The sequence below is a fragment of the Mytilus trossulus genome, chromosome 7 (assembly GCF_036588685.1).
Source record: "Mytilus trossulus isolate FHL-02 chromosome 7, PNRI_Mtr1.1.1.hap1, whole genome shotgun sequence".
Lineage (NCBI taxonomy): Eukaryota > Metazoa > Mollusca > Bivalvia > Mytilida > Mytilidae > Mytilus > Mytilus trossulus.
The window spans coordinates 9,503,462-9,526,649 of record NC_086379.1 but is presented as its reverse complement, the minus strand read 5'-3'; the positions used below and the strand labels follow the sequence as shown (position 1 = coordinate 9,526,649).

Genomic DNA, 23,188 nt, shown 5'->3' with positions numbered 1-23,188 from the left:
TAAAATTGGGTGGCATCACTTAAACTGTTCTTTAGTTATGCTCCTTTATAAATGCAAAATTTGCTAAATCTGTCTTTTTTTGTTCTCCAACTAAATGTTAGGAAGCTTAACCACAACACTTATAATTACAAAATGGTCTAAACTATGTGAATCCGGCATCTGTATGCGTAAGTATTTTCATGTGGCCCATTGACACATTCTCCATTTATTTTGTTTTGTTGTCAACAGGCTTTACTATGTTTTATTGTTATTTGAAAGATATACATTTTATACAATATTAAAATAGTAGCAGGAATATATCTATTTGATTTTAAATTTTATAATGAAATAAATAAAGAACCAATTATAGAGGATAACATTACTTTTTTCAGTTGATCAGCCAAGACCTCCATCTAATGTAAGGATAGCTCAGATAACAGGACACACTGTCACTGTGTCATGGTCTCCTCCTACAGGTGGACCAAAGGCTGAATCTTATTATGTCTATTATAACATTCCTATGAAGACAGAGTTACAACAGGTAATCCAAAGATTGTAGTACTTTATTATAGTATTGCCTGGACACAGTTATCATACTATAAACCATGTAACAAATTGTCACAAAAGATTGAAGGAGTGATACATTTTATCTTAAAATATATCATTGGATATTGTTTAGCTACTGTAGATAATAACTATTTTTATAAGAAAGTAATATAAAACATATTTTGTTTTAGTAATCAAAAATGTTTTTATGTTATATGTTTATAGTCTCATTTACAATAAAATCTTGTATTAGATATTTGTTGAAACCTTTTTTTAAAGATATTTATTTTTTTTATTTTTTTAAATAAAAAGTTTAGATATCTTAAGCCTAAAACATTACATGTCAGTATTGAATCCTTGTACATTGTACTTTGACAACAAATGTCCACCCCTTTTAGTGTAATTACACAGAGCTTTCTCATGTCTTATATAGTTTAATAAGCAAACATTGTTTCCTATTTCAGGATAACAAAATAATGACAAACAAGACCACATATATTCTACAGAACTTAGACCGTGGATATACCTATGATATTTATATAGTGTCTGCTAACTCTGAAGGATTCAGTATACCAAGTCCTTCTTTATCTGCATTTATAGCACCTGATGGTAAGTTGACCTGTCAAATCTGGTTACAATATTCTAGATACATTGAAAAGGATATTTGTATCTAATTTAATGCTCACACTAAAAGAATGTCAAAAGCATCAATATATTCGTTTGGCATAGTTTCGTCATTTACAAATTAGCACAAAATATGTTTGACACATGTGCACACATTCACTGTTTACATTCTCATTATTTTCATTGTTATTCTTATAGCAGCTTACATAAACTTAAATTATAGATTGATTATCAAACAACATATATTTTCCTGCTTTTTATACGACCGCAAATTTTGAAAAAAATTTCGTCGTATATTGCTATCACGTTGGCGGCGTCGTCGTCGTCCGAATACTTTTAGTTTTAGCACTCTAACTTTAGTAAAAGTGAATAGAAATCTATGAAATTTTAACACAAGGTTTATGACCATACAAGGAAGGTTGGTATTGATTTGGGAGTTTTGGTCCCAACATTTTAGGAATAAGGGGCCAAAAAGGGCCCAAATAAGCATTTTCTTGGTTTTCGCACTATAACTTTAGTGTAAGTTAATAGAAATCTATGAAATTTTGACACAAGGTTGATGACCGCAAAAGAAAGGTTGGGATTGATTTTGGGAGTTTTGGTTTCAACAGTTTAGGAATAAGGGGCCAAAAAAGGGCCCAAATAAGCATTATTCTTGGTTTTCGCACAATAACTTTAGTTAAAGTAAATAGAAATCAATGAAATTTAAACACAATGTTTATGACCACAAAAGGAAGATTGGTATTGATTTAAGGAGTTTAGGTCCCAACAGTTTAGGAATTAGGGGCCAAAAAGGGACCCAAATAAGCATTTTTCTTGCTTTTTGCACCATAACGTTAGTTTAAGTAAATAGAAATCTATGAAATTTAAACGCAAGGTTAATGACAATAAAAGGAAGGTTGGTATTGATTTTGGGAGTTTTGGTCCCAACAGTTAAGGAAAAAGGGGCCAAAAGGGTCCAAAATTAAACTTTGTTTGATTTCATCAAAATTGAATAATTGGGGTTCTTTGATATGCCGAATCTAACTGTGTATGTAGATTCTTAACTTTTGGTCATGTTTTCAAATTGGTCCACATTAAGGTCCAAAGGGTCCAAAATTAAACTTAGTTTGATTTTGACAAAAAATGAATCGGTTGGGTTCTTTGATATGTTGAATCTAAAAATGTACTTAGATTCTTGATTATTGGCCCAGTTTTCAAGTTGGTCCAAATCTGGGTCCAAAATTAAACTTTTTTGATTTCATCAAAAATTGAATAAATGGGGTTCTTTGATATGCCAAATCTAACTGTGTATGTAGATTCTTCATTTTTGGTCCTGTTTTCAAATTGGCCTACATTAAGGTCCAAAGGGTCCAAAATTAAACTAAGTTTGATTTTAACAAAAATTTAATTCTTGGGCCTCTTTGATATGCTGAATCTAAACATGTACTTAGATTTTTGATTATGGGCCCAGTTTTCAAGTTGGTCCAAATCAGGATCTTAAATTATTATATTAAGTATTGTGCAATAGCAAGTCTTTTCAATTGCACAGTATTGTGCAATGGCAAGAAATATCTAATTTCACAATATTGTGAAATAGCAATTTTTTTTTTAATTAGAGTTATCTTTCTTTGTCCAAAATAGTAAGCAAGAAATATCTTATTGCAAGAATTTTTTTTAATTGGAGTTATCTTTCTTTGTAAAGAATCAACTTAAATCTTTGTTATATACAATATACAATGTATATTCACTTTTTACCACCAACTGATAAATTTAAATAATCTTTACCATTCAGTGATAACAAGCAGTTTTTTTTACATCTTAATATTTTATGATGTATTTAAATGAGTAGTTATTGTTGCAAACTCCATTAGAATATTTTAATTGAGATTAGTTTTGGAATAAGGGAAAGGGGGATGTGATTAAAAAATTGGGTTCAATTTTTCTCATTTGAAATTTCATAAATAAAAAGAAAATTTCTTCAAACATTTTTTTGAGAGGATTAATATTGAACAGCATAATGAATTGCTCTAAGAAAAAACAAAAATTTTAAGTTCATTAGAACACATTCATTCTGTGTCAGAAACCTATGCTGTGTCAACTATTTAATCACAATCCAAATTTAGAGCTGAATCCAGCTTGAATGTTGTGTCCATACTTGCCCCAACCATTCAGGGTTCAACCTCTGCGGTCGTATAAAGCTACGCCCTGCAAAGCATCTGGTTAGTTTTTAAACCTATTAAATATAAAAATGTAATGTACAGACTCCACCAGGAGGAAACTAAAACAGCCAAAAACAAAATTGAGGTATTTTGGTACACCTCCACCTATAAAAATATTTTTTTATGTCCTATTAGAATCGAAATAATTCCTTCATTTCATTGCTCTTTGCTCATTTTAACCTACGTAGGCATTATATTTGACCATATTTTACACCTCCAGCATAGAGCATGCCATTAAGGAATTATTTCTTAGTTATATATATATATATAGATATAAAATTTACGAACCAATCATTAGAATCTTTTCATTTTTTTTATTTTCATCAAGCCATTTAGAAGTATATATAAAAAAGAAGATGTGGTATGATTGCCAATGAGACAACTATCCACAAAAGACCAAAATGACACAAACATTAACAACTATAGGTCACCGTACGCCCTTCAACAATGAGCAAAGCCCAAACTGCATAGTCAGCTATGAAAGGCCCCGATAAGACAATGTAAAACAATTCAAACGAGAAAACTAATGGCCTATGTTTATTTTACAGATCATTCATTCAATTGCAGTGATGACTTTACGAAGCATTCAAACCACAGCATTGACCTTAAATCAGTTTTATCAGTAAAGAAGTTCACTCAAACAACAGTGGCCATTTGTAAGGAGAAGTGTCTAGCAGCATCCCAAGGAGATCAGTGTACAGGGTTTAGCTTTAATACTTCTACATGTTTACTGGTCATAGGAAAGCATGGAAACATTGGACAAGAGGACTGGACAGATTTCTATTCCAGGAACTGTGATTTCAAGAGTATGTTCTAAGAATTTGCTTACTGGTCTTTGCTTATTATTGAATATTGATTTAATTACATACATATAAATACGGTAAATACACCAATACTTGGAATACACCAATAAGACAGACAGCCAATGACATTATATAAAGTGCCTAGAAAATCAACCTGACAATGTTAGAGTAGATTTTTACTTCCCCTCTGGCTGGGGCTGGAACCTTTGCTTTACACTTCTATGACAACACTGCATGTATAATTCAAAAGTAAATATATTATACACACCATTTAATTTAGATATATTCATAAACAGTACTTTAACTTGTGGTTTTTAATAAATTTTTGCTATGTCACTTTAAGTTTCCTAATTAATGTTTTTTCCTTAAAATCTCAAACAGAAATATAAACATAAAGCTAAAGCTAAATTACTTTTCAGAACAATTTTGGTTTGGTTTCGTAAGAATTTTAGTTGACACAAAGTCAAAATTAGAAAAAAAAATAATAATACATTCATTTGAAATTATTCATTAACCTAAGAGAATTGAATCAAAAGTTTCTTTGAAGTGCTGTTTGAACCGAAATTCAAAACTTATTGCATGGAATTTTGGTATGGAACTATGATGAAATCACATATTGAATCAAATACCATGAAGTTCATGATAACTTGATTTTTAATTTCAGCACTGATTCAGATACCAAAGCCAAATATAACTAGAAATCAGTCCTGGACAAATCAACAAGGTAGTTTATTATTTAGACCAAGTTTTCTCCAAGATCTTTATATATAAGTACATGTGTAAATATGCAAATTCTATCACAATATCATTTTGATTCTGATATTTAACCTACCGGTAATTGATTGTTCAGCTTACAAAATTAAAAGCTTTTGAGCATTGATGGGAATTATAATAGCAATTGATAGAGTTAAGAGGTAGATTTATTATTTTGCTTCAATATTCCCAATTTAGTATGCATGGAATATTTAACCACTTTGATGTCTCAACAAAATATCTATAACAGTTAAGGGAAGACTTATACACTTTTGTTATCAATACTTCTATGCCTTTTACCCTGCACAAAGGATGTTTAATTAATAAACATGTAAGTTCTATTGTATATTTTAGAGTGCTGTACCAATCATAACATCAGTGACAGTTGTATGCCCTTCTGTCAGACAGGAAATGCATTCTCTAATCCAGCTACATGTGGCAATGAGTTCTCTACTGTTGTTGCTTGTGCATCAGGTATGAGTATTTCTGTTTCTTGCAGCTGCATATTTTGCTCCAATTTTCATTGTACAAATCATGATACTATTTTGTTACATAAAATAAGAAAGCAGTTATAACAACTACACTTTAGGGTTTTGTGCAGTAAGAAAGAAATACACATTTTTGGGGGCATAACCATCGGAATAAAAAAACAAAAAAACAATACAAGTCAAAATCTTGGAAAGTAATGTAAATTTTGTCACAATGTTATCATGATGAGTATAAACAAAGTGATATTTGTCATATGTCCATTGTCCATGTCCTCATTGACAATGAGCAATAAGAAATAATATTTTTTAAGATTAATCCTGATGATCATTGAAGTTTTATTTTAGATGGAAAAAATCATTCATCATGTTGCCAACAAGCTGGTGTACCTAGAAGTTGTCTGCCATATTGCTGGGGAGCTGTGATGGATAAGGACCATCCTGTTGCACAGCTATGTCTTAGTTATACCAGAATGTTTGTCACTTGTTTTACCAAAGGAGCAAGTTAGTACCAATAACATGCTATTTAATTAGGAGCAAATTAAAAGTTCTAGAAACATTGTGACATCAAATTAACATGGTTGTCTTAAGGAGGCTCGTGGGTCTAAATCATTTTTTTTTATTTTATATAGGATTTCGCTATATTTTTCTATAAATGAACTTTATCTTATACTTATTAGAAAAATGAAATAAAAAAATGGGGTCACTGTTCATTTACGCTCAAAATCTGCCTTCGAAAGAGGCATACATTTTTGTTAATGTCCTTTTTTTCTGTTGAACTAATAGGAGAAAAAGCGGTAATATCGAAATAAAAAAAGAACTAAATTACAGAAATCGCTTAAATTTTACAATTATTTAGTTTATGTACAGCTTATTCGAAAACATCAATAAAAAATATGGGTCACCGATGATTTAAAAAAGATATTTAAATTTTAATGCCAAAAAATGGCATTTTTGCACCACAGGGAGATAATTTGGAGCTTTTTCAATGATATCTACATTTTGAAAGTCACCTGGGGCCAACACAAATTGATTTTTTGAATGATTTTTGTACTTTATGATAAAGTAACAACTACTAAAGGTAGTTAATAAAGTTTGTAATGAAAAATAAAAGTTTGATTTTTTTTCTGAAAATCTTATACCCGCGAGCCTCCTTAAATCAGAATAAGATTCCATGGATCAGTTATTATACAATACATTTGTTCTAGAAAACTTATGTGTTAACTAGGGCTTATTACTCAATAACAAAATAATGTTCAAACAAAAAAAAAATTATCAGAAAAAATGAATTGTGACTTTTTGTCCGTGTATTTTTTCTTTGACTTTTTGTCCTGTGACTTTCTGTCCTACAATAGAGAAGTGTATGGCCATTGATCATAGGTCATACATGTAAAACATTACCCTTATTGTCCATGGTCCAATGGTTATGGATTAGTCTTATTAGTAGATTTATCTTACCTGTCAACTGACCCGTATTCTGCGGGTGTGACCTGAGATTTTCAAGATTCTGAGGGATCATCCAGGACACTCGCCAGGTCATTGAATAACCCGGGAATTCCAAAAATGGCCCGTTTTCACCTGGATATCTTAGCCTTGACATTGATTTTAAAAGGGATTTTTCTTTGAAATACCGGCAAATTCGTAATTCTTCCATTAAGTTCAGCTAGCTGTGTAAACTGTCAAACTAAGTGCCCCATTAAGTGCATGGCTTCAATTGACAGCTTTGGTGCCAAACACACTTTTAATTAACATCAATTACCTTAGCTTTAGGTCGGTCGTAAATAAACTTCAGTGTTGTTTACAAACATTTTTCAACTTGAGTTACTTCCCCTTTTTTGTCAATATTCAAAATTATATTTTATATTTGCGTTTTTTTGCTAAAAAAGATTAAATCTATAATGAATAGAATTCAAATAAGTATTGAAATATAACTTTTAATTATTTTCGTACCTTTATACAATTATAGATAAAAAAGTTGAAAATTATTTTTTTCATTTATACCTACTTAACTTATTTTACTATTCTCTAAGTTCAACCCTAATCGAACTTATGATGTTTAAGAAAGACCAAAATAGTAAACAAACCAAAATCTACTCACCAAAACCAAGATGGCGGCCTCCATATTGCAACCTCCACTACTTGTTCCTGACCCACGGCATCAAAATATTCAAACGCTCACCAATCGCCTTCTGGTACCGAGCAGACCGTGCGAGGGCTTAAAAGCCAGTCAAGGTCGTTAAACACTTCCATATATGATGTTTAAAGGCTAAATAGCCTGCTTCTTTCTCATACTACATTTGTAGAATGTTTGTTTGAGTTGATAAGTGAGGCTGTAAATATATCAAAAGTACACAAGATAGTGTAACACAAATGAATCAAAAGCTTTATAAAGTGCAATGGAATAATACTTAATAAATTTTAAATTACTCAACCAAGTGAACCTGTTTTGGAAACTTTAAATCATAAGAAAAATGTCCCCTAAATACTGAAATTCAGCTAAAAAAGTGTGTACGCGTTATGACCTGAGATTTCATTCTTCAATGCAGGTCATAACATGCATTTTCATCATCAGAAGTTGCAAGGTCTGGATTTATTCATAAGTGTCCTACACAGTCTGATTTTAATTCAAGGGAGGTAAACAAATTAAATTCAATAACTTGACTGCTGGGGTTGTCAGATAAGTGTCTTAGATTGTAGGATGGGGTTGTTACAACTCCTGTATTATTTTATTTACTCAATTTTGATTTATTTTGTTTCTTAGGAACTATTCCATCAATGGTAAAAGGATTTAGTGCAATAGACATTCAAGCAACCTATGTAGTACTGTCATGGATGAAACCAGACCAGAACTGTAATGGGTCAGACTGTAGATATGATGTTCAATGGCTATCAAACAGCCAATCAAATACCAAGTATGTAAGTATAAACCAGACCAGAACTGTAATGGGTCAGACTGTAGATATGATGTTCAATGGCTATCAAACGGCCAATCAAATACCAAGTTTGTAAGTATAAACCAGACCAGAACTGTAATGGGTCAGACTGTAGATATGATGTTCAATGGCTATCAAACAGCCAATCAAATACCAAGTATGTAAGTATAAACCAGACCAGAACTGTAATGGGTCAGACTGTAGATATGATGTTCAATGGCTATCAAACGGCCAATCAAATACCAAGTATGTAAGTATAAACCAGACCAGAACTGTAATGGGTCAGACTGTAGATATGATGTTCAATGGCTATCAAATGGCTCATCAAATACCAAGTATGTAAGTATAAACCAGACCAGAACTGTAATGGGTCAGACTGTAGATATGATGTTCAATGGCTATCAAATGGCCAATCAAATACCAAGTATGTAAGTATAAACTAGACCAGAACTGTAATGGGTCAGACTGTAGATATGATGTTCAATGGCTATCAAATGGCCAATCAAATACCAAGTATGTAAGTATAAACTAGACCAGAACTGTAATGGGTCAGACTGTAGATATGATGTTCAATGGCTATCAAACGGCCAATCAAATACCAAGTATGTAAGTATAAACCAGACCAGAACTGTAATGGGTCAGACTGTAGATATGATGTTCAATGGCTATCAAATGGCCAATCAAATACCAAGTATGTAAGTATAAACCAGACCAGAACTGTAATGGGTCAGACTGTAGATATGATGTTCAATGGCTATCAAACAGCCAATCAAATACCAAGTATGTAAGTATAAACCAGACCAGAACTGTAATGGGTCAGACTGTAGATATGATGTTCAATGGCTATCAAATGGCCAATCAAATACCAAGTATGTAAGTATAAACTAGACCAGAACTGTAATGGGTCAGACTGTAGATATGATGTTCAATGGCTATCAAATGGCCAATCAAATACCAAGTATGTAAGTATAAACCAGACCAGAACTGTAATGGGTCAGACTGTAGATATGATGTTCAATGGCTATCAAACAGCCAATCAAATACCAAGTATGTAAGTATAAACCAGACCAGAACTGTAATGGGTCAGACTGTAGATATGATGTTCAATGGCTATCAAATGGCCAATCAAATACCAAGTATGTAAGTATAAACCAGACCAGAACTGTAATGGGTCAGACTGTAGATATGATGTTCAATGGCTATCAAACAGCCAATCAAATACCAAGTATGTAAGTATAAACCAGACCAGAACTGTAATGGGTCAGACTGTAGATATGATGTTCAATGGCTATCAAAAGGCCAATCAAATACCAAGTATGTAAGTATAAACCAGACCAGAACTGTAATGGGTCAGACTGTAGATATGATGTTCAATGGCTATCAAACAGCCAATCAAATACCAAGTATGTAAGTATAAACCAGACCAGAACTGTAATGGGTCAGACTGTAGATATGATGTTCAATGGCTATCAAACGGCCAATCAAATACCAAGTATGTAAGTATAAACCAGACCAGAACTGTAACAGGTCAGACTGTAGATATGATGTTCAATGGCTATCAAACAGCCAATCAAATACCAAGTATGTAAGTATAAACCAGACCAGAACTGTAATGGGTCAGACTGTAGATATGATGTTCAATGGCTATCAAACGGCCAATCAAATACCAAGTATGTAAGTATAAACCAGACCAGAACTGTAATGGGTCAGACTGTAGATATGATGTTCAATGGCTATCAAACAGCCAATCAAATACCAAGTATGTAAGTATAAACCAGACCAGAACTGTAACAGGTCAGACTGTAGATATGATGTTCAATGGCTATCAAAAGGCCAATCAAATACCAAGTATGTAAGTATAAACCAGACCAGAACTGTAATGGTGTCAGACTGTAGATATGATGTTCAATGGCTATCAAATGGCCAATCAAATACCAAGTATGTAAGTATAAACTAGACCAGAACTGTAATGGGTCAGACTGTAGATATGATGTTCAATGGCTATCAAATGGCCAATCAAATACCAAGTATGTAAGTATAAACCAGACCAGAACTGTAATGGGTCAGACTGTAGATATGATGTTCAATGGCTATCAAACAGCCAATCAAATACCAAGTATGTAAGTATAAACCAGACCAGAACTGTAATGGGTCAGACTGTAGATATGATGTTCAATGGCTATCAAATGACCAATCAAATACCAAGTATGTAAGTATAAACCAGACCAGAACTGTAACAGGTCAGACTGTAGATATGATGTTCAATGGCTATCAAATGACCAATCAAATACCAAGTATGTAAGTATAAACTAGACCAGAACTGTAATGGGTCAGACTGTAGATATGATGTTCAATGGCTATCAAATGACCAATCAAATACCAAGTATGTAAGTATAAACCAGACCAGAACTGTAACAGGTCAGACTGTAGATATGATGTTCAATGGCTATCAAATGACCAATCAAATACCAAGTATGTAAGTATAAACTAGACCAGAACTGTAATGGGTCAGACTGTAGATATGATGTTCAATGGCTATCAAATGACCAATCAAATACCAAGTATGTAAGTATAAACTAGACCAGAACTGTAATGGGTCAGACTGTAGATATGATGTTCAATGGCTATCAAATGACCAATCAAATACCAAGTATGTAAGTATAAACTAGACCAGAACTGTAATGGGTCAGACTGTAGAAATGATGTTCAATGGCTATCAAACAGCCAATCAAATACCAAGTATGTAAGTATAAACCAGACCAGAACTGTAATGGGTCAGACTGTAGACAGTCAGGGATATAACTCTATAGGGTTATTATAGGAAAATAACATACATTTGTTATTGTGGACTAAAAAATCAAAGAAATGTGATAACATACGTATGTTACATGCTTCAAAGGGACAATATACATCATTAGTTTAGTTAAAATGTATACAAGTTCTATTGATATTACTATTGTTTTTATGTATACATAACTATTTAAAGATGTAACAGTTCATAGTATTCCAATTTTGAATAGTACACCTATATGTTATTACAGAAAAAATATGCCTGTAATAACTAAAGGGTGTTATCACAGCTTCTCTATATCACTTCAAAGCATTTGCTCAGAAATAAATCATGCTTAATTACAATGTATTTAAATTTATTGTAAGAAATAATGACCAGAGCATGTAATGAGGTTCTGCGCAAGTTTCTCAGTAATTCCCAAGTGTCTTATATAATAAGTTACATTCCTTTAATAACTAAGCCTTGTTATCACAGCTAAGTTAATTCCTTAATAGCCTTGTCTCATTGATTAACCATGGTTAATCAAAAATGTATTAATTCAATTCAAAAATTAATTATCAAGGCTATGCATTTAGTTTCTGCGCAAAGTCTCAAGAGTTCCCTAGAGTCCACTTTAGATTAAATAATTTTACAAATAACAAACATATGTTATTACAGATTTAGACAATTTAAAGAAAAGTATCTGTTATAACACACGTAAGTTATTTTCTGTAATAACTCTATAGAGTTATATCTCTGACTGGTAGATATGATGTTCAATGGCTATCAAACGGCCAATCAAATACCAAGTATGTAAGTATAAACCAGACCAGAACTGTAATGGGTCAGACTGTAGATATGATGTTCAATGGCTATCAAACGGCCAATCAAATACCAAGTATGTAAGTATAAACCAGACCAGAACTGTAATGGTGTCAGACTGTAGAAATGATGTTCAATGGCTATCAAACAGCCAATCAAATACCAAGTATGTAAGTATAAACCAGACCAGAACTGTAATGGGTCAGACTGTAGATATGATGTTCAATGGCTATCAAACGGCCAATCAAATACCAAGTATGTAAGTATAAACCAGACCAGAACTGTAATGGGTCAGACTGTAGATATGATGTTCAATGGCTATCAAACAGCCAATCAAATACCAAGTATGTAAGTATTAACTAGACCAGAACTGTAATGGGTCAGACTGTAGATATGATGTTCAATGGCTATCAAACAGCCAATCAAATACCAAGTATGTAAGTATAAACCAGACCAGAACTGTAATGGGTCAGACTGTAGATATGATGTTCAATGGCTATCAAACGGCCAATCAAATACCAAGTATGTAAGTATAAACCAGACCAGAACTGTAATGGGTCAGACTGTAGAAATGATGTTCAATGGCTATCAAACGGCCAATCAAATACCAAGTATGTAAGTATAAACCAGACCAGAACTGTAATGGGTCAGACTGTAGATATGATGTTCAATGGCTATCAAATGGCCAATCAAATACCAAGTATGTAAGTATAAACCAGACCAGAACTGTAATGGGTCAGACTGTAGATATGATGTTCAATGGCTATCAAATGGCCAATCAAATACCAAGTATGTAAGTATAAACCAGACCAGAACTGTAATGGGTCAGACTGTAGATATGATGTTCAATGGCTATCAAACAGCCAATCAAATACCAAGTTTGTAAGTATAAACCAGACCAGAACTGTAATGGGTCAGACTGTAGATATGATGTTCAATGGCTATCAAACAGCCAATCAAATACCAAGTATGTAAGTATAAACTAGACCAGAACTGTAACAGGTCAGACTGTAGATATGATGTTCAATGGCTATCAAACAGCCAATCAAAGACCAAGTATGTAAGTATAAACTAGACCAGAACTGTAATGGGTCAGACTGTAGATATGATGTTCAATGGCTATCAAATGACCAATCAAATACCAAGTATGTAAGTATAAACCAGACCAGAACTGTAATGGGTCAGACTGTAGATATGATGTTCAATGGCTATCAAATGGCCAATCAAATACCAAGTATGTAAGTATAAACTAGACCAGAACTGTAATGGGTCAGACTGTAGATATGATGTTCAATGGCTATCAAACGGTCAATCAAATACCAAGTATGTAAGTATAAACCAGACCAGAACTGTAATGGGTCAGACTGTAGATATGATGTTCAATGGCTATCAAACAGCCAATCAAATACCAAGTATGTAAGTATAAACCAGACCAGAACTGTAATGGGTCAGACTGTAGATATGATGTTCAATGGCTATCAAACGGCCAATCAAATACCAAGTATGTAAGTATAAACCAGACCAGAACTGTAATGGTGTCAGACTGTAGATATGATGTTCAATGGCTATCAAATGGCTCATCAAATACCAAGTATGTAAGTATAAACCAGACCAGAACTGTAATGGGTCAGACTGTAGATATGATGTTCAATGGCTATCAAACGGTCAATCAAATACCAAGTATGTAAGTATAAACTAGACCAGAACTGTAATGGGTCAGACTGTAGATATGATGTTCAATGGCTATCAAATGACCAATCAAATACCAAGTATGTAAGTATAAACCAGACCAGAACTGTAATGGGTCAGACTGTAGATATGATGTTCAATGGCTATCAAATGACCAATCAAATACCAAGTATGTAAGTATAAACCAGACCAGAACTGTAATGGGTCAGACTGTAGATATGATGTTCAATGGCTATCAAACAGCCAATCAAATACCAAGTATGTAAGTATAAACCAGACCAGAACTGTAATGGGTCAGACTGTAGATATGATGTTCAATGGCTATCAAACAGCCAATCAAATACCAAGTATGTAAGTATAAACCAGACCAGAACTGTAATGGGTCAGACTGTAGATATGATGTTCAATGGCTATCAAATGACCAATCAAATACCAAGTATGTAAGTATAAACCAGACCAGAACTGTAATGGGTCAGACTGTAGATATGATGTTCAATGGCTATCAAACAGCCAATCAAATACCAAGTATGTAAGTATAAACCAGACCAGAACTGTAATGGGTCAGACTGTAGATATGATGTTCAATGGCTATCAAATGACCAATCAAATACCAAGTATGTAAGTATAAACCAGACCAGAACTGTAATGGGTCAGACTGTAGATATGATGTTCAATGGCTATCAAACAGCCAATCAAATACCAAGTATGTAAGTATAAACCAGACCAGAACTGTAATGGGTCAGACTGTAGATATGATGTTCAATGGCTATCAAATGACCAATCAAATACCAAGTATGTAAGTATAAACCAGACCAGAACTGTAATGGGTCAGACTGTAGATATGATGTTCAATGGCTATCAAACAGCCAATCAAATACCAAGTATGTAAGTATAAACTAGACCAGAACTGTAATGGGTCAGACTGTAGATATGATGTTCAATGGCTATCAAATGACCAATCAAATACCAAGTATGTAAGTATAAACCAGACCAGAACTGTAATGGGTCAGACTGTAGATATGATGTTCAATGGCTATCAAACAGCCAATCAAATACCAAGTATGTAAGTATAAACCAGACCAGAACTGTAATGGTGTCAGACTGTAGATATGATGTTCAATGGCTATCGAACGGCCAATCAAATACCAAGTATGTAAGTATAAACCAGACCAGAACTGTAATGGGTCAGACTGTAGATATGATGTTCAATGGCTATCAAATGGCCAATCAAATACCAAGTTTGTAAGTATAAACCAGACCAGAACTGTAATGGGTCAGACTGTAGATATGATGTTCAATGGCTATCAAACAGCCAATCAAATACCAAGTATGTAAGTATAAACCAGACCAGAACTGTAATGGGTCAGACTGTAGATATGATGTTCAATGGCTATCAAACGGCCAATCAAATACCAAGTATGTAAGTATAAACCAGACCAGAACTGTAATGGGTCAGACTGTAGATATGATGTTCAATGGCTATCAAACGGCCAATCAAATACCAAGTATGTAAGTATAAACTAGACCAGAACTGTAATGGGTCAGACTGTAGATATGATGTTCAATGGCTATCAAACAGCCAATCAAATACCAAGTATGTAAGTATAAACTAGACCAGAACTGTAATGGGTCAGACTGTAGATATGATGTTCAATGGCTATCAAACGGCCAATCAAATACCAAGTATGTAAGTATAAACCAGACCAGAACTGTAATGGGTCAGACTGTAGATATGATGTTCAATGGCTATCAAATGACCAATCAAATACCAAGTATGTAAGTATAAACCAGACCAGAACTGTAATGGGTCAGACTGTAGATATGATGTTCAATGGCTATCAAACGGCCAATCAAATACCAAGTATGTAAGTATAAACCAGACCAGAACTGTAATGGGTCAGACTGTAGATATGATGTTCAATGGCTATCAAACGGCCAATCAAATACCAAGTATGTAAGTATAAACCAGACCAGAACTGTAATGGGTCAGACTGTAGATATGATGTTCAATGGCTATCAAACGGCCAATCAAATACCAAGTATGTAAGTATAAACCAGACCAGAACTGTAATGGGTCAGACTGTAGATATGATGTTCAATGGCTATCAAACGGCCAATCAAATACCAAGTATGTAAGTATAAACCAGACCAGAACTGTAATGGGTCAGACTGTAGATATGATGTTCAATGGCTATCAAACGGCCAATCAAATACCAAGTATGTAAGTATAAACCAGACCAGAACTGTAATGGGTCAGACTGTAGATATGATGTTCAATGGCTATCAAACGGCCAATCAAATACCAAGTATGTAAGTATAAACCAGACCAGAACTGTAATGGGTCAGACTGTAGATATGATGTTCAATGGCTATCAAACGGCCAATCAAATACCAAGTATGTAAGTATAAACTAGACCAGAACTGTAATGGGTCAGACTGTAGATATGATGTTCAATGGCTATCAAACAGCCAATCAAATACCAAGTATGTAAGTATAAACTAGACCAGAACTGTAATGGGTCAGACTGTAGATATGATGTTCAATGGCTATCAAACGGCCAATCAAATACCAAGTATGTAAGTATAAACCAGACCAGAACTGTAATGGGTCAGACTGTAGATATGATGTTCAATGGCTATCAAATGACCAATCAAATACCAAGTATGTAAGTATAAACCAGACCAGAACTGTAATGGGTCAGACTGTAGATATGATGTTCAATGGCTATCAAATGGCCAATCAAATACCAAGTATGTAAGTATAAACCAGACCAGAACTGTAATGGGTCAGACTGTAGATATGATGTTCAATGGCTATCAAACGGCCAATCAAATACCAAGTATGTAAGTATAAACCAGACCAGAACTGTAATGGGTCAGACTGTAGATATGATGTTCAATGGCTATCAAACGGCCAATCAAATACCAAGTATGTAAGTATAAACCAGACCAGAACTGTAATGGGTCAGACTGTAGATATGATGTTCAATGGCTATCAAACGGCCAATCAAATACCAAGTATGTAAGTATAAACCAGACCAGAACTGTAATGGGTCAGACTGTAGATATGATGTTCAATGGCTATCAAACAGCCAATCAAATACCAAGTATGTAAGTATAAACTAGACCAGAACTGTAATGGGTCAGACTGTAGATATGATGTTCAATGGCTATCAAACGGCCAATCAAATACCAAGTATGTAAGTATAAACCAGACCAGAACTGTAATGGGTCAGACTGTAGATATGATGTTCAATGGCTATCAAATGACCAATCAAATACCAAGTATGTAAGTATAAACCAGACCAGAACTGTAATGGGTCAGACTGTAGATATGATGTTCAATGGCTATCAAATGGCCAATCAAATACCAAGTATGTAAGTATCAACCAGACCAGAACTGTAATGGGTCAGACTGTAGATATGATGTTCAATGGCTATCAAATGACCAATCAAATACCAAGTATGTAAGTATAAACCAGACCAGAACTGTAATGGGTCAGACTGTAGATATGATGTTCAATGGCTATCAAATGGCCAATCAAATACCAAGTATGTAAGTATAAACCAGACCAGAACTGTAATGGGTCAGACTGTAGATATGATGTTCAATGGCTATCAAATGGCCAATCAAATACCAAGTATGTAAGTATAAACCAGACCAGAACTGTAATGGGTCAGACTGTAGATATGATGTTCAATGGCTATCAAATGACCAATCAAATACCAAGTATGTAAGTATAAACCAGACCAGAACTGTAATGGGTCAGACTGTAGATATGATGTTCAATGGCTATCAAACAGCCAATCAAATACCAAGTATGTAAGTATAAACCAGACCAGAACTGTAATGGGTCAGACTGTAGATATGATGTTCAATGGCTATCAAATGGCCAATCAAATACCAAGTATGTAAGTATAAACCAGACCAGAACTGTAATGGGTCAGACTGTAGATATGATGTTCAATGGCTATCGAACGGCCAATCAAATACCAAGTATGTAAGTATAAACCAGACCAGAACTGTAATGGGTCAGACTGTAGATATGATGTTCAATGGCTATCAAACGGCCAATCAAATACCAAGTATGTAAGTATAAACCAGACCAGAACTGTAATGGGTCAGACTGTAGATATGATGTTCAATGGCTATCAAATGGCTCATCAAATACCAAGTATGTAAGTATAAACCAGACCAGAACTGTAATGGGTCAGACTGTAGATATGATGTTCAATGGCTATCAAATGGCCAATCAAATACCAAGTATGTAAGTATAAACCAGACCAGAACTGTAATGGGTCAGACTGTAGATATGATGTTCAATGGCTATCAAATGGCTCATCAAATACCAAGTATGTAAGTATAAACCAGACCAGAACTGTAATGGGTCAGACTGTAGATATGATGTTCAATGGCTATCAAACGGCCAATCAAATACCAAGTATGTAAGTATAAACCAGACCAGAACTGTAATGGGTCAGACTGTAGATATGATGTTCAATGGCTATCGAACGGCCAATCAAATACCAAGTATGTAAGTATAAACCAGACCAGAACTGTAATGGGTCAGACTGTAGATATGATGTTCAATGGCTATCAAAAGGCCAATCAAATACCAAGTATGTAAGTATAAACCAGACCAGAACTGTAATGGTGTCAGACTGTAGATATGATGTTCAATGGCTATCGAACAGTCAATCAAATACCAAGTATGTAAGTATAAACAAAAGCAGATCTGGGTTATAGGTCAATGAGACCAAACTCAGACAGGTAAAGTCAAAATTTGTTGTCATTTCACCTACATAGATATAGGAAGATGTGGTGTGGGTGCCAATGAGACAACTCTCCATCCAAATAACAATTTAAAAAGTAAACCATTATAGGTTAAAGTACAGCCTTCAACACGGAGCCTTGGCTCACACCGAACAACAAGCTATAAAGCGCCCTAAAATTACTAGTGTAAAACCATTCACACCACATCTTCCTATATCTATTCTGGCATATAAAATTTAAATCCTGGTAACTATGATGAGTTAATTTATACTCTGAATCAAAATCTGAAATGCATTGTCTATATTTTTGGCATTTGTTATTTTAGGTCTTCAAATGTTTTATATTTTGTACTATTGACCTCCTCAAATCTTTATTGAACATTTTACAAAAACAAATTGTAGTCAAATGCTGCAAACTGTCAAAACTTGCTCATTTATAATGCTAATTCTGATAAGTGAGGAAAAGGAAAAAAACATCCTGATTTTGTAAGTCTTTACAATATGTCCAAAATAGTGAGAATCTATTCACAATTTATTTTTTCCAATGTGTTTAAATTTTAGAGAGTACTCAACATGCTAAACAGAGTAAGAACTTATGTTAGGAACGGATTGTTGCAGGTGTTGAACAATCTCTTGATAATATCAACCCTGGGACCGTCTAATAGGAAAATGATTTGAAGAATCAGCTGAATAATGGTCATCATTAAAGTAGGCACTTGATACTGGATGTGTTACTAATAATAGTTGATAAAAGTACTGGTTGTTCTATATGAATTAATATAATAAACAATTAACTCTTCCTTACAATGAAATGGAGGAATTAAACAATTTTGGTTTAGTGTTCCTCAACAGTTAAAATTCCTTTCTATTGAGATCCCTTTGACCTTTGAGACTTAACAAAAGTTGACCATCAACACCAAATTTCTAAATAACTAAAAACAAAAGATAACCACTGAAGATGTTCCAGACTTTGGTCAGGCACTTGAAGGCAGTATTTTTTCAGTAGAACAAAATAAAAAATACTACAATTAACTCTTGTTGTCTCGAACTGGGTTGACCTTGAAATTTCGGATGAGTCGAAGTTTTCACGTGGTCCCCAACTTTGTTCCATATAAATGTATGTAATTCGACTCCTAATGAGTCGAAATTGGATGAGTCGAAATTTCGGTTGAGTCGCACTCAATTTACGATCCTAAGGTTAACAAAAGCATTCAAAATTCATTATTTATCTCTAACTAATACACATATGTCAAAACATGACCTCCGGCATTTAAATGGATTTCAAGTCAATGACCACTGTATTGATTTATGACATGCTATTTCCACGAGTGTTTACCTAAGATTATCTTTTATAGAATTTTAATAAATAATTAGTGATACATGGTTTATGTTCATGAAAAAGTATTTAAAATGTTTGCAAAACAATTAAGTGTGATTTACACTAATGAGCTTAGGTGTGTATAAAGTAGGGATTATGACTTCCGTTGATGATCACCTCAAAAATACACATCAGCGTCTTTATTCTTGTTGTATTTTCTTTTGAAAAGAAAGATTGAGATAAAACCAAATAAAGAAAAATCTAAATTTTCTAAAATCTCTTGTATCCGAGAATAAACAATTTTGTCAACTATAAACAACCTGAATAACGAAACTATCGATTGGAAATAACTCTGTCAGATAAAAGCCATAGGAAAAAATTGTAACCGAAACAATTGAATAAGTAAAAATAATGTTATTATAATAATGAAAGACCATGACATACAAATACATCGATCTGATACCAGAATACTGACCCCTTCCCATATTCACCCGGATTTATTTTAGCTTTACCAAGCTAAGCAAGAGTTGGGTCCCTTGTTCTGTCAAACTTCCAATTTTTCGTTTGAGTCGAACTACGTGTATCTTGAAATATTTCACTGGTCCGGCTGACTTCGAGATAACGAGAGTCGACTGTATTTTTGTTTCATTAATTATAGTTAACGGAAACTAATGATAGTTATTGCATTTTACTGTCATTACGATAATTATTGACAAGGTGCAGCTTCATGTTGCCATATTACTAAACCTGATTTTAGGTTGATTTTTTTTAAAGTGATGTCAAGGGAAAAAATAATTAAATTGAATGCTTTACGGTTCAAGAAAAATATATGCATGATTTTCAACTGGTAGCTTAAAATACTGACAGATGAAATTGAGAATGGAAATGGGGAATGTGTCAAAGAGACAACAACCCTACCAAAGAGCAGAAAACAGCTGAAGGCCCCCAATGGGTCTTCAATACAGCTAGAAAATGTATAGTAATGCTACAATGCACGTGGAGGAGAATGTCTAGTAATCCTATAAATCTATATATCGTTTAGGCATTGGATACAACTACAGCAAATATAACCAATCTCCAGCCAGAAAGTGACTACCACATAACTGTTTCTGCAACCAATCAGTTTGGTAGTAGTTTACCATCACCTATGTTAAATGTCAGAACCAGACCTATTTGTAAGTATCAACAGAAACTAATGACTTTATGTCAATATCTTCCACTGTTAGGGTTTCAAGTAGTTAGTAATGGTAGCCTTTTTTCAATTCCTCTGTCCATATCTGTTCAATGGGATTTTGTTGCAACAAACCTCTGATTTCATTATCATCTACCACATGAAACCTTTTAGCTATTCTTGGTTACAAAATAATAATATTTAGAAAATTTACAATAACCATATAGTGTCTTCTAGTAAAGATATTCTCAGCATAGAAATGAATAAAATAATAGACATCCATTCCATGTTTCTTCTGTTTCATAACTTTTGTTCAGAAACTACAAATCAGTATTTTGTATCAAACTCAATGTGAGAATGATATACTATGTGATAACACAGAATCATTAGTGAGCTCAGCTCAACTTGTTGATATTGAATAGATTTGTAATGTAAGTCAAAAGAAATCAATTTATATAGAAAAATTAGTAGCTTAACAAAACAAATGAGAGTTATGTTTAACATGTGAACATAATTTTTTTAATTTTACAGATAAATTTGAAGTGAACTTCTATATCCGACCTCATAAGGTTATAGATTCGGGAAGTGCAGTAAGACTATTATGTGAAGTGTTTGGTGCACCAGAAGCTACTGTGTCAATATCCTTCAAAACTAAAGTCAAAACTACTGACAGAGAGTTTGACATTGATTCAGTCAGTAAAGACGATGCAGGAGAGTATACATGTACTGTCAAACAGACACCTAATGCTGTCGATACGGTGGTCAAAACATTACAACTTATGGTCAGATGTAAGTCATTTTAGATATTTTATGTTTTGTCAAAATTAAAATGTGTGTATAACAATTTTAATAAATTTGCAAGTATTACTGGCCATGGAAAATTATCCAAATACAATAAAAGAAAGTAGGTTTTTTTCTTATTTTTTGCAAATCTCTGGCTTAGTGCCAGTCTCAGGCCCTGCTTTTCAAGTAAAGTCAAATATCGATTGAAATGTAAGATAGTTATATCCAGCTGAGAAATGTAGTTTATGATTATTGTAGGATTTTTTTTGGAATTTTTCTATCATTTCATGACCATAAGAGACTGATAAAATAACATAGTCCGGCGGCTACAAGCATACTTCACACGAATTGTGCACATCCTGTTACAAGCATGAAATTTGGCATAGACCTTCCTCAACTATTACTCTTTTATTTCAGATAGGGAGGCATTTGAAAAAAATGTCTCACTTCCGGTAAAATCCAAAATGGTGGACGTCATACTAAAATCAGCCCAATATCGAAGGCTAGCGTGTAAACATGTGTTATTATCATGCTTCTATCATAATATTTGGTACAGACCTTTGTTTTTTACTACTTTTGGATAAATTAAATAGATTAGATGTCTTCAGAAACCCCACTTCCGGTTAAAATCCAATATGGCTGACATTGTACTTAAATAAGCTTATTTTTTAGGGAGGGTAACTGAAATGTGTTTTAACCTATTGCTACTATCATTACATTGTGTATGAACCTTTCTTTGGTGTTTCTGATGGATACAATGCATAAGACATATGTCTTAAAAACCCTTTCTTCCGGTAATATCCAAAATGGCGGACAGAGAAATATCAATTTTTTATTCAAATTTTAATTTTTTTTCAAAATGTAAAGATGATTTTATTTTGAGCTGGTCATTAAACTTTTGGCTTCAAATAATCCTCAAAACCACTTATTCTAGCATGTTGTAAATATTTAGATATAAAGTTGACACTTCCGGTTATAAATATGACGTAAATTTCAAAGATGAGTCCTCAATCTATTTCTTCGATGTAGAGTTTTGGATAGATTGATTAAAACAAAATAAAATCACTATAGTACTAAAAATTATTTAAAATTATTACTATTTGGCCAAGAATACCTATTTATTCACAGTCACCATGACATGCACACATCGCAGTGCACGGGGTACCCGATTTCCCACATTAAAAATAACCGCGGTATCCTTTCTTACATCCACAATGTATAAGCTTTTGACAAAATGATGAGGCCTCAAAAAGAGTTTTTCAAAAGTTATCCTCTTTGTCCCCGCCTGGAGTGGGTAGCATAAGAGCCAATCCCAAGCTCGTCTCCCTAAACACCTACCTAAGTATATTGCATGATTTACATGCTAGAAAAGACTAGACCAAGTTGAGGGAATAGCCTCAAAAAGCCGTCCCTGTTGCGCAAATAGTTATTTTCTTGCTTCGTTAACCATGTTATACCCATCTGTTAAGTTTGTGCGATCTTACAGTAAAAACCCGGTGATTTAGTCTGATTAATCATCATTCTTTTTGTTAAAGTCA

The 23,188-nt window shown here is 33.7% G+C and overlaps 2 protein-coding genes across 3 annotated transcripts in view; both read left to right on the top strand.

Annotated features, from left to right (window-relative positions):
• The window catches only part of LOC134724603 (prostaglandin reductase-3-like), a 219,608-nt gene that overhangs the window by 70,384 nt on the left and 126,036 nt on the right, over window positions 1–23,188 (top strand). The gene's annotated exons all lie outside the window — the stretch shown is intronic.
• The window catches only part of LOC134724601 (Ig-like and fibronectin type-III domain-containing protein 2), an 89,703-nt gene that overhangs the window by 42,395 nt on the left and 24,120 nt on the right, over window positions 1–23,188 (top strand). For both annotated transcript variants that reach the window (XM_063587721.1, XM_063587720.1), the window contains exons 19-27: window positions 372–520; window positions 990–1,134; window positions 3,899–4,156; window positions 4,818–4,877; window positions 5,261–5,380; window positions 5,740–5,895; window positions 8,153–8,307; window positions 20,739–20,871; window positions 21,399–21,656. In XM_063587721.1, coding sequence (XP_063443791.1) covers window positions 372–520; window positions 990–1,134; window positions 3,899–4,156; window positions 4,818–4,877; window positions 5,261–5,380; window positions 5,740–5,895; window positions 8,153–8,307; window positions 20,739–20,871; window positions 21,399–21,656 — 1,434 coding nt within the window. The remainder of the gene's footprint in view (window positions 1–371; window positions 521–989; window positions 1,135–3,898; window positions 4,157–4,817; window positions 4,878–5,260; window positions 5,381–5,739; window positions 5,896–8,152; window positions 8,308–20,738; window positions 20,872–21,398; window positions 21,657–23,188) is intronic.